Source organism: Castanea sativa, chromosome 11 (assembly GCF_040712315.1).
Source record: "Castanea sativa cultivar Marrone di Chiusa Pesio chromosome 11, ASM4071231v1".
Lineage (NCBI taxonomy): Eukaryota > Viridiplantae > Streptophyta > Magnoliopsida > Fagales > Fagaceae > Castanea > Castanea sativa.
In genome coordinates this window covers 8,211,074-8,222,650 of record NC_134023.1, presented here as the reverse complement: position 1 = coordinate 8,222,650, position 11,577 = coordinate 8,211,074, and the positions used below count along the sequence as shown (strand labels likewise).

Below are 11,577 nucleotides of genomic sequence, written 5' to 3'. Positions count from 1 at the left end.
GAATATATATTTCATCAACACTAAATATGGCTGCCCCACATACTGAGGTTTTGATCGTGACTTTAGATCTCACTCTTGATATATCAAAGTAACCTACATGTCATGATCAGGTCCATTATCCTCTCAAGATTAAGAGTTCATGTAAATAGAAGTCGTGAGATTTATTATTCATTTGACAGTCGTTAGGAGAATAATAAATCTCAAAGCAGTCTAGTTCAATATGTCTTAACTCTTAAAATATATCAACATATCAACTAGAAGTATTCACTTCCACGATCAAAATAAATAATCTTAGTTGATACGTTATAGTCTTTGCAGATGAAATGCCCAATTTCATCACCGACTATTAACTATAATTCTGAGTTTACAAAGAATTTGTGATTTATATCTTTTGTGACTTTTCACATAAATCACATACTATGCATCTCATGGACTATATGATAATGTCCAAATATTCATGTTACCATTATTTTAGAAAATAATAAAACAACTTTATTTATCATAACATTAAGTCATACATAATGTCACATATAACATCATACAATTGGATTTAAGGGCACACATCCTAATAGATGGGCAACTCATTGAGCCTAACCCAAACTGCCCCCAAGGACACCTGAGCTTCTAACGGCTTAAAATTAGCTTCCCATCTTCGAATGGATAGAAAGTGCTCACCGATAAACCACAGCCCTTTCATGAGCGCCACTTCAAGATCTTCCATCACCGAAAACCTTAATAGATAGAAATCCTTACCAAGATCCACCATATCAAGTCTCCCCAATGGCTTCCATAAACTCATCAGGTTCGTATGAAGAAAGTTAAATCCTACTGTCCTCCCAAACACTTTCACAATGAGTGCTTTCGCTCAAGAGCTCTGATGCGCTGCTTGGTCTCTTTTGAAAGACTAATCGTAGCAAATCCTTCTCTAATGTCCTCAATCTCTTTGTCCGACTCTGAATCTGCATCATTTGGGCATAAGCTCCCGGTATTTCTCCCACAAGCTTGTCCCTGAAGGAGAGTTTGTTAAAGAAGCTGGAGCCCCCACGTCGAGTAGGACTATCATCAGTAATTTCATTGTGTGAATCTTTAACTTTCTTAGTGCTTCGAAACAATTCATTTTCTTCTTCCAGAGAGCGTGAGCGTGAGCGTTCTATAGCAGTAGTATTATTATATCTCAATCTCATCCCTTGTGGTCCAATATCAAGCTCACTTTTGTGAGGAAAAAAGAAGAATGTGGGCTTGAAGCACATTTCCATGAGCCCATAAGTGTCCTATGCGCGAGTCAAAATTAAGAAACTTGCTTCTACTATGAATTTATTGTTTCACTCCCTATTTCACTCTAATTTTGTGCCTAATGCTCACTCACGTAATTACCTAAATTCAATAGCAACATCAAGCAAAAAATCTTCAATAAAAACTAGCCGCATAGTAAATTACCCAAATTCAATACCAAGTCAAACCAATTTCACCTCGCCGTGAAATCCATTGCTCAAGATTATTAAAACCCAAAAGATCCATTAGTTAAAAGAGGGAGAAAAAGCTTCCAAAAAAAGAAAAAAGAAGAAGAAGAAGAAGAAGAAGAAGAGGAGAAAAGAACATCAAGAATCTAAAATCTTTCCATTCACTATTATCTCACAAAAATGAGTTTCTTAGATCTTTGGTCACACGTGGAGTATCCTCCATCTCCCTTGCCACATCACTCTAAATTTTTCCTTTTATGTCAAATTTTATGGCTTGTTGCCTTAGTTTTTTTGTTGTTTTAGTCTAACTCTTTTATTTGCAAATTAATGTTTTTGTGAGCAGTTCTTGCGACAATTCCAAACTTAACTCTCATCTTGACCCTAAGTCTACAAGTAAAGCCAATCCAAGCATAACACATGGCAACACAAAGAAAAAGACCCCAAGGTCCCCAAAAATAGGCATATCACTTGGATGAAAATATCAAAGTTTAGGTACAACTTCAAGTGGGTACTTGAAGTGGCCTAGAATCTTAAAAAATGTACTTAAGTCTTGAATGAATGTTTGTGTGCAACAAACTTTGTCATAGAAGAGTTTGTGGTTTTGGAGCTATGTTAAGTAATGTCAATAAGTGCCACTCAATTATAGCAAACTAGAATAGTGTTATTCAGTTTATAAAAACTTCGATTCATTAGTGGATTTCTTTTTCCTTGGAGTTGGTAGGTCAATCCCTCCTGCAATTTCAGTATTTTGTTCATGCTCATGAATGATGTGGTCATTAAATGCTTCATAAGCTTCTTTCGCATAATATCAAACTATAAAAGTATCATTACGCATTTAATCATTTGTTAATCTTAATGAATTTAATAAACTGTTTTTAAACATAAACATAAACATGTACATATAAATACACTTGTATTTTAAACATATGAAATAAATTAAATAATTTTATATATTCTTTTTGATAGCTAGCATGAAATATATGATAATCCAAAGCCAATTCTCCAACCTATGATTTTAATTCTAAGATGTGGTGCTAATGAAATTATTAATGCATTGCTAACTTGAAATCAATGTAAAATTAATATTGTTAATTTTTTCCAACTCTTTCCCTAGGAAATAAATGATTTGAAGTTCTATGTTGAACATCATATGGCTTATGGTGACCATTCTGATATGTATATCAAAATGGAAGCGAATGATAATCCAAAACCAATTTCTAATATATCTTGGCCTATTAGTATCATCCGTAGACATGGTTATACTTAGACTAATATTACACTGCATCTAGTATTATATATTCTGAAATTTGTAGAGGATAAATTTCGGTGTTCAATGTGTATTACTTAAAGTGGTGAAGCAAATGAAGAGCAACAACAATTAATTTCCAATGTGTTTATAAAAAAATGCAGACATCTCATATTTGCTTTTAATATTTAGCAGAAGTTATTTTATACTTTTATTTATTATAGGTTAGGTTAAACACTTATTCATATTGACCAATAACCCTTCAAAGATTGAAAGCTTTTGTTTAGCTTCCTCACAAATTCATTCTTCCAACAAGAAAAAGAATTAAAAAAAAAAAGTGTAAGTGCTGTGAAAGAGTGAAGTTTGAGTTTTAGTTGGACAAAATGTGAAATGGAGTTGGAAAAGTTAGAACAAATGTTAAAAGAAATTATTTGCCTATATTGAACATCATTTGTGGTAGTATTGGCATTAATTTTGTTTTAAAAGAGTAGTTAATGATTTTTTTTAATAAGTAGATGGATTTAACAAGTTTTAAGAATTAAAGACTATCATGTACGCATGGTGCCTTTGTGTGAAAAAAAAAAGGATTTAAAAGATTTTACGAGTAAAATAATGCTACAAAACTATCAACTTGCATTTATTTATTTGTTAATTTTAATCAACCTAAAAAACACTTTGTTTAACATAACCATAAACATAAACCTAAATATGTAATTTGAAAGTATGAAAGAAATTGGATAATTTTACACATTAATTTCTATGATAGGCAAGATAATCTAAAGCCAATTCTAAAAATATCTATGCTTATGACTATTATCTATAGAGATGTTGCTACTTAAATTAGTATTGCATTGCAAATTTGGAAACAATTTGAAATTGATATTGTTAATTTTTGCCTAATTTTTCACTAAGGAATAAGCAATCTAAAGGTTTGATTGGATTTTGGTCCTAAGCAATCATTAGGGCTATTGCATGCAATACCATCTTTAAATGAGAGAGGAAAGTTAACAAAGTAAAAATGTAAAAAAGGAGAAAAGTTAAACAATTAATAACTTTTTAATCCAAATACTGAGATAAAAAGAACTTTTAATCTCAGCCCTCGATAGTGGTAATGTGTTGTGCAATAGCTCATTGCACTGGATCTCATTACTATGTTGAGTAAGACATGGTTTTTGGTGACCATTTTGATAGGTTTATCATACACAAAATGGATAATAATCCAAAATCAAAATGGTTTTTGGTGACCATTTTGATATTTATAGTCATTTGCATCTTCTATTTTTGTTGCAAGATATTCACGTCTTCCATGCTAAATTTATGATGTCAATCCTCATTATCATTCTTAGCTTGTAAAGCCTCGCACATCCACGCTGCATACATGCTGAAGCCTCATACATCAAATTAAACATAGAGTGCTATCAAAATCACAAAACAAACCGAAATGACAAAAGAAAAGTGAAATAATGTAAAATTATTTGACATGATATAGGACAAGAAATTTCATTAACTTATTTTAGTTTCATGTTAACATGAATACAAAGCCACAAGTTTAGACAAACCAAAACTCTATGAAGCCTTTCAACAAGCAATTTTCTATGCCACTGAAAAAATTGTGGAACATTTAGTAATAATGTGAATAACAAGGGGACAATTGCCTATTGAATTAGAGGTCAATGCTAAATAACTCCTTTATATGGACAAAGATTAACTTCAAAATTCTCTTTTTAGCTTCTATCAAAATCAAATATTAAGTACAACTTTGTTCATTTTTAAAATATAAAAATGAACTAAAATGCAAGACAAAAATACGAAATATGATTCTATGGCAATGACCCACTTCAAACTTCCTATAAAAAAAAGACTTAAAAGGTGAAAATGAGATACACCCAACGAATGAACAAATATTTGCTTCTTTTTTCTCTAACACTAGATTCTGATATTGTTGCAAAGTACTAGCCCCCTGTTCTTTGTTCTGTTGGGTGCAAGCATCTTGTATCATTATAACTATTGTCCATACCAAATCCTAACCAATTAAATCCAAAAAAAAAAAAAAAAAATCAGATTTCAGCTCCACACTAACATGAACCCACAACCCCTAAAAAAAACACAAGGCGACAACAAGAAGAAGTTTGAAAATGGAGTTTTTTTTTTTTGCCACCTAACCCGTCCAATTTCCAAAACAAAATTTGAATTTCAATAGGGGGTTAATGTTGCTGGAATAAAAGAAGTTAAAGTGTGTATCTGTTTTTCAATGATGTGGCAGGTAAGCTACTATCAATTGTTTTTAATGATGTGTTTCTTTTCACCTTGTAGTCCCGAATCACCTAATAATTTCCCGACCAGTACAATATTTCCTTAAGGCTTCACATGCTGTTGATTTTTTTTTTTACTTAAAAAAGAGAAAAAATGTGTGTAATTGTAATTGTTTTTAATTGTATTATGCATATGCACGACATTATTAATTAATGAACTATATGTTTGAATTTGATTATTTTGAAAAGGTACTTTTTATCTATAGTCAGTTTTTTTATATCTATAAAAAACTAGTCAATAAAAATTTAACATAAAATGTTTTTTTTTTCCTTTTTATTTTATTCTTTTGCTTTGATATGAAATTGAATAATTATAATAATTATTAATTGGCCATTTTTTTACTATTTTATTTTTATATTGAATTATATATTCAAGAATTAGACATTTATTATGATATATGTATGTAGATTTTTTTTAGAGAAGCTTTGACATATTAAATTATATATATACTCTTTAAAGAAATATGATATATCAAGTATATTGAATATCAAATTTTTTGTTTGACATAAGAAATGTTACTAATTGAGTTAATTAGAACCTAAGAAAGAATTGAGGATTTGAACTTAAATTTCTTAATTAAATTTAATCACATGGTTATATTGACAAAGGAACCATATTATTGCTGGATTTAATTATCTTTAAAACATATATAAACATATAAATTCAACTTAGGAATCTTCTTAAAAAAAAAAAAAACCAACTTAGGAAACTAAAGTTTTTTTATTTAAAAAAGGGTAAATTTTTTAATACTTCAAAAAAATAAATTTTAATTTATTTTAAGGGATGTAAGATTTATTTTATTTTTTTTGTAAGAAATATTTAATTTGAAACCATATGATATAATAAATAATCTTAGCTTTTCCCTTAACAATCTCTGATGGCTCTCATCAATCGCACTCCTTCTCCAAACCCCATCATTTTCCCACACTTTCTCTCTCCAAACCTCTCTTTTCTTTCCTTCCAAACAACCCCACGTAACACAAGAAGAACCAGAAAAGCGAGAGCAGCTCTTCGGGAATGGAGGGAGTACGAGGAGGCAGTGAAGCGCAAGGACCTTGCTGGGGCACTCAGCTTCTTGAAATCCTTTGACGACCCAGCTGAGACCGTTAATGGGTCTGCCTCGCTTGAGTCGACTCGGTCCCGACTCGCCGAGTTGGGCCTGGTGGTTGGGTACGAGAGGGACTGGGAGGTTCTTGACACGTGTCTCAATGCTGATGATATGAAGCTTGTGTGTAGCGCTTATGGGTTCCTCAAGGATAGGGGCTTCTTGTCCAACTTTGGCAAATGCAGAAATATTGGTATAATTTGTTTCAAAATTCTGCTTTTCTGGGCTTTTTTATTTATTTATTATTTTTTTTAGTTTAGTAGTTATGGTTATGGAGTTCGTTGAAAAATTGGTGCAAAATGATTTTTTTTGGGGGGTCTATTTTATGAAAATTTTGGTACTAATTTGAGAAGATGGTAGTGAAGTTATGAATTTGTTGAATATGTTGTGAAAACTTTGGTTTGGTAGTCATTTGATAACATGGTTGCAAAGTTATGAATTTGTGTTGGGTTTCAATTAGCTTAACTGGCTGAGTTTTTTGTCATTCAATAAAGACCAGGGGTCAAATATTGCTTACACAAAAAAATAAATCAGTTGGTGTCTAGGGCCCTTGGCATGATTGTAAATAGTAATCATTGAATGGATGCCAGAGGCTTCAAAGGCTATTGTACTTATATAAGAGGAAAAGAAGCAAGGCTATGAATTCGTGTAAATATGTCATGAAATTGTGGTACTCATTTGATAAGATGGTAGCAAAGTTGTGAATATATCTAATATATCGTTAAAATTTTTGGTATCCATTTGATAATATGGTATGCTAGTTTTGAATTTGTGTAAATATGTCATGAAAGTTTGTACTGATTTGATAACATGGTAGTACAGTTATGGATGTGTGTATTGTGCTATGAAATTTCGGTACCCTTTTCATAACAAGGTAGTGAAGTTGTGAATTTGTTTATTATGTTGTGAACATTTTGGTATCCATTTGATAACACAGTAGAAAAGTTTTGAAATTGCGTAAATATGGCTTGAAGGTCTTGGTATTGATTTGATAACATGAGTACAGTTGCAAATTTGTGTAACATGCTGTAAAATTTTGGCAATCTGTCCATAACATGGTAGCAAAGTTGTTAGTTTGTCTAGTATGTTATGAAAGTTTTGCTACCCAATTCATATCATGGTAGTACAGTTGTGAATTTGTGTAAAGTGTTGAAAATTTGTTGAAAATGCTTTTCTTGTAAGTGTTTATGGTTTCAGATTTTTGAATACCAACTTTGTTGATGCTATGTGATACTTATGAGCTATTAGGAAACAGTTCTCTGTAGGAAAAGGCTAGTGTTCAAAGGGTTTTCTCCAATATGTTGGAAGAGTTTCCAAAGGGTTGTACAAGTTGTGGAAATTAAGGCTCTCTTGTTCATGTCTTTATTGATACGTTCATAAAATTTAAAGTCATGTCAGTTTGCAAGTGGTTCTTGTGTGTTCAATTGTGTGGTGATTCAGGAATTATGATTACGTACAAAAAAGAGGATTATGTTATCACATTAAGTTTGCTCCTGGTTACAAAATGATAATTCTGATGCCATTCTATGAGTGGTCATGGAGGCACTAAATTTTTTGACATTTTAAATGGCTTACCTCAATTTCTTTTCTATATTTTCATCCTGTGCAGTTTTGGAGGGTCCAAGAAATGTTACACCGACTGTGTTGAAATCTTCAACTGGTTTAGAAGGTGTGTGTTGTCTTCTCTGGCCGGCCATGCTGTGTTGAAGTTATCAATGTTTTTAAAGCTCTTTGCTCCTGTGAAGTGCATAATTCTCATAATTTTATATGTAGTCTTCCTCAAATGTGTCTTGATATTCTTTCCTCCCATTGTCTTTTCCAGTGACTAAACTTTCGCCAAAGAAGTGGGGTGTTTCAGGAAGCTCCAGTGCTGTTCTGATTGCTTTTCTTGGTGGGGTATCTTTTCTTCTTTCTAAAGGGATTGATGTCAGGCCTAACCTTGCAGCAATATTGGGGCTAGCATTCATGGATTCTGTCTTCCTTGGTGGCTGCTGTTTAGCTCAAATATCAAGTTATTGGCCTCCAAATAGGCGCAGGATCTTGGTTCATGAAGCAGGGCATCTCCTGACGGGTAAATCCTTGTCTTATCTTCTAGTTGATGCTTCAAAGTTGATATTAATTATTCTTTCTTTTAGCAATACCAAATTACTTAAGCTTCAGACCGCGTATGTCTTATGAACAATTGAGCATTGCTTCATGTTCGATCTCACAAGGATTGTCTGGATAAAATTGCAGCTTACCTTATGGGTTGCCCAATTCGTGGGGTGATTCTAGACCCAATTGTTGCAATGCAAATGGGCATTCAAGGGCAGGTAATTTGTTCTCTTTTGTGCTTGATACCTTTTTTGGCGTACTGGGGGGAAGGGGGGATTGCAGGGTAAGCGATTGAATATATGTCAATAAGCAATTGAATATATGTCAATACATTATGGTTGTGGGTAATATCATGCAACTGGTGCAGTTCTACTTTGATAATTATGTTATGAACAATTAGATTTAGTGGGCTTTGTTAATTGTGTTTAGCTTCTTGTTTCTTCTGTTGAGATCATAATATCTTATTCTATTTCAATTTGTTGTGTATGTGTTTGTGTGTAATTAATGCATATATTTCACATGTATAGTGTATATTCTAATGAATTCTTTAATTTAATAATTTGTGGCCTTGTGTCTGCATAAATTTAGCTATTTAGCATTCTTACTATGGCAAGGAAGGCTCATATGAAGTATGATTTTGTAGGCGGGAACTCAGTTTTGGGATGAGAAAATGGCCAATGATCTTGCTAATGGACGACTTGATGGCACTGCTTTTGACAGGTTGGTATGAAATGAAGGGCGGGAAACGTTGCTTGAGTAATTGAATCAAGGCTTTGTTTCAGTGTAAAATGAAAAGAACTGCTTGATTTCTGGTATTTGGTTATGTTATTAAAAATACTCTTTAAACATTTCTAGCATTTGGCTTGTACATAAAATCACAATTTTTTTTTTTTACAGAACAACTAAAACATTTCACCACCTAAAAATATTAATACAGAACAACTAAAATCGACCTACAAATTTATTTTTTTACAAGACATACACGTTGATCATATCTAATAAGTAATAACAAATACATTAGCCATAAAACAATGACAATGTCCAATAACACTTAAAATGGTGTTGATGTTAATGAAAATGATACTAGTAAGCAGAATCAAAATAGGAGTGAAAAAAATGCTAAAACCGACACTAGCACCAGTGCAACTTGACGAGCAGCGTTGATCTTGGCGTCAATGCAATGAGAGGCATTAATGGCTTTCTCGGCTGTCTTGGTGGTGGCAACATTGGGGGTTTTCTTGCGGTTCACTACTGGCTCCCTATTCTCTGGAGATTGAAAATGTTTTGCTAAAATGTTCTACATTTCAAAAGGATGTAAAACGTTTTCAGCCTCATTTAGGGGTTTTTTTTATGATCAATGGAAAATGATTTTGGCTTGACTAAGTTTTTCAGCGACCCCAAATGGCGGAAAATGTTGGACAATGTTTTTGGCTGATACAAATGGGGCCTAAGCGTTTATCCGCATACAGTTGAATGAAACGAACTTATAATAGGGTATTTTTACCCACTACTGGCTATCTTAAGCTGTATTGGCAGAATCTATTTTCCCTAATCAAGCTGGTTTAAATATACTTTTAAATTGATTATACTTTTAGCTTCTGTGTGAACATTGCTTATATTAAAAAAAAAAGCTTCTGTGCGAACATTGAAACTGGCTTCTTGCTTTCATTTTTAATTATTAAAGCATCTTCCAGAAAGCATGAAATACTTTTAATGATGTGCTAAACTTTTATACTTGTACATGAATATGATAATCCCAAACTTTCCTTCTAAGCCTTTCCGCTCTTTAGAAGTTATTCAATCACACAGATATAAAAATCCAGCACCCTATTTGCACTCCAAACTTTAATACCTGCATGGTGATGGGTACTAGAAATGGATGCAACTTAGCATGTCATTAAGCAACATCAATGCAACTGTAATCATTGCTTTGTTTCCTTATTTCAAGTGATTACTGATTTTTGGGATGATACAATGGTTAGGTACTGCATGGTGCTTTTTGCAGGCATTGCTGCTGAAGCACTTGTTTATGGTGAGGCAGAGGGTGGAGAGAATGATGAAAATCTCTTTATGAGTATCTGTATTCTGCTGCAACCGCCATTATCTGTAGCTGAGGTGTCTCTTTAAACTTTTACTTGGTTGGATGATCTGCCATTGATATCATACTCATTTTTGTCCTCTGACAATCATTACCTTGACTAGATGTCAAATCAAGCAAGATGGTCAGTTCTTCAATCTTACAATCTGCTCAAGTGGCATAAACATGCACACCGAGCTGCAGTTAAAGCTTTGGAAAGTGGTGGCAGCCTTAGTGTTGTGATTAGGAGCATTGAGGAAGCCATGTCTTCAAGTAAATGAATTGCTGAAGCTTACATATAATGACCCTTTTCTATCCCATAGGTTCATAAGGTAAATTTTGAAGCCTTTCTTTGGGTTTCTCTTTTATATTGCTGGTGCTGATTCTTCAAACAACTCATATATGCTGCTTTAACTTGGTGGGACAGGTGTTAGTGATCTGAAGTATTACTGGGTTTGATGTAGGCCTCATTTTATTGGTCTGTTATCACTTCACTGCCTGGAGTAACACCTTAACTAAAGTTCATGCACACATCTTTTATCAAGTGGCTAGATCTGTTGAAGATGAAGTGCCCTGGGTAATGCCTTTGTTGGCACAATATATTACTATGAATGGAAGGTCTATGCTGGAGAAAGAAAGAAATGCAATTTTCCATGAGCTAGGTACCTGTGTTGGGAGGAATAGAGACAAATTTGTCCTCTTTGGACCATTAGTTGTGATAAGCCTCGCAATGTTGTTTTGGTTTTGTATTGACTTTCTTTTTTGTCTTATTATGCTGTGGATATAAATTATAGTTGCTGACAAGAACATAGGATTTTCCTGAATGTGCTCAGGAATATTGTTGCTAACAAGTATACAGGAAGTAAATTGTGGCTTGATTGTCAAATTTTAATAGGCTTTTGACTTTAGCTAGGATTCATGTAATATGCATTGTGTACAGTTTTAATTAACTTGAACTTTCAAGTCTGATTTCTACAGATTGTGATTTTAAATATTTAGCAAAATGGTCTCATATTTACCCTGATCCGGAACGCATTTTGCCTTTTAACCCCCAAACTTATTATGTAATTATTAAAGCCATGATACTCTAGTGAATGTGGGGTTCTAGAGAAGGTGGCACCATATGAAGCTGGTTTCAAAGAGTAGTGACAAACTTGGTATGGATGAAATTTGCACTCTCTGCAATCAAGTGAAGTGTAACTTACGACTGTAATATGGAAAGAAATTTACCTTCTGAGCTACTACTTGGTTTAGATGAATAAATTGTAAGAGGGTAACCTGG

At 33.1% G+C, this 11,577-nt stretch overlaps 1 protein-coding gene across 2 annotated transcripts; it reads left to right on the top strand.

Moving 5' to 3' along the window:
* Positions 1–5,891: 5,891 nt before the first annotated feature.
* On the top strand, positions 5,892–11,272 carry LOC142614811 (uncharacterized). Of its 2 annotated transcripts, none has more exons than XM_075787448.1 (8): positions 5,892–6,317; positions 7,734–7,793; positions 7,947–8,195; positions 8,360–8,436; positions 8,862–8,938; positions 10,201–10,333; positions 10,421–10,627; positions 10,760–11,272. In XM_075787448.1, exons 1-7 carry the CDS (start codon positions 5,897–5,899, stop codon positions 10,574–10,576), a joined length of 1,173 nt encoding a protein of 390 aa, XP_075643563.1. In that variant the 5' UTR covers positions 5,892–5,896; the 3' UTR covers positions 10,577–10,627; positions 10,760–11,272. The 2 variants fall into 2 exon arrangements, with proteins under 2 accessions (XP_075643563.1, XP_075643562.1); XM_075787447.1 differs by having other exon boundaries at positions 5,896–6,317; positions 10,723–11,272.
* The last annotated feature ends 305 nt before the right edge of the window (positions 11,273–11,577 follow it).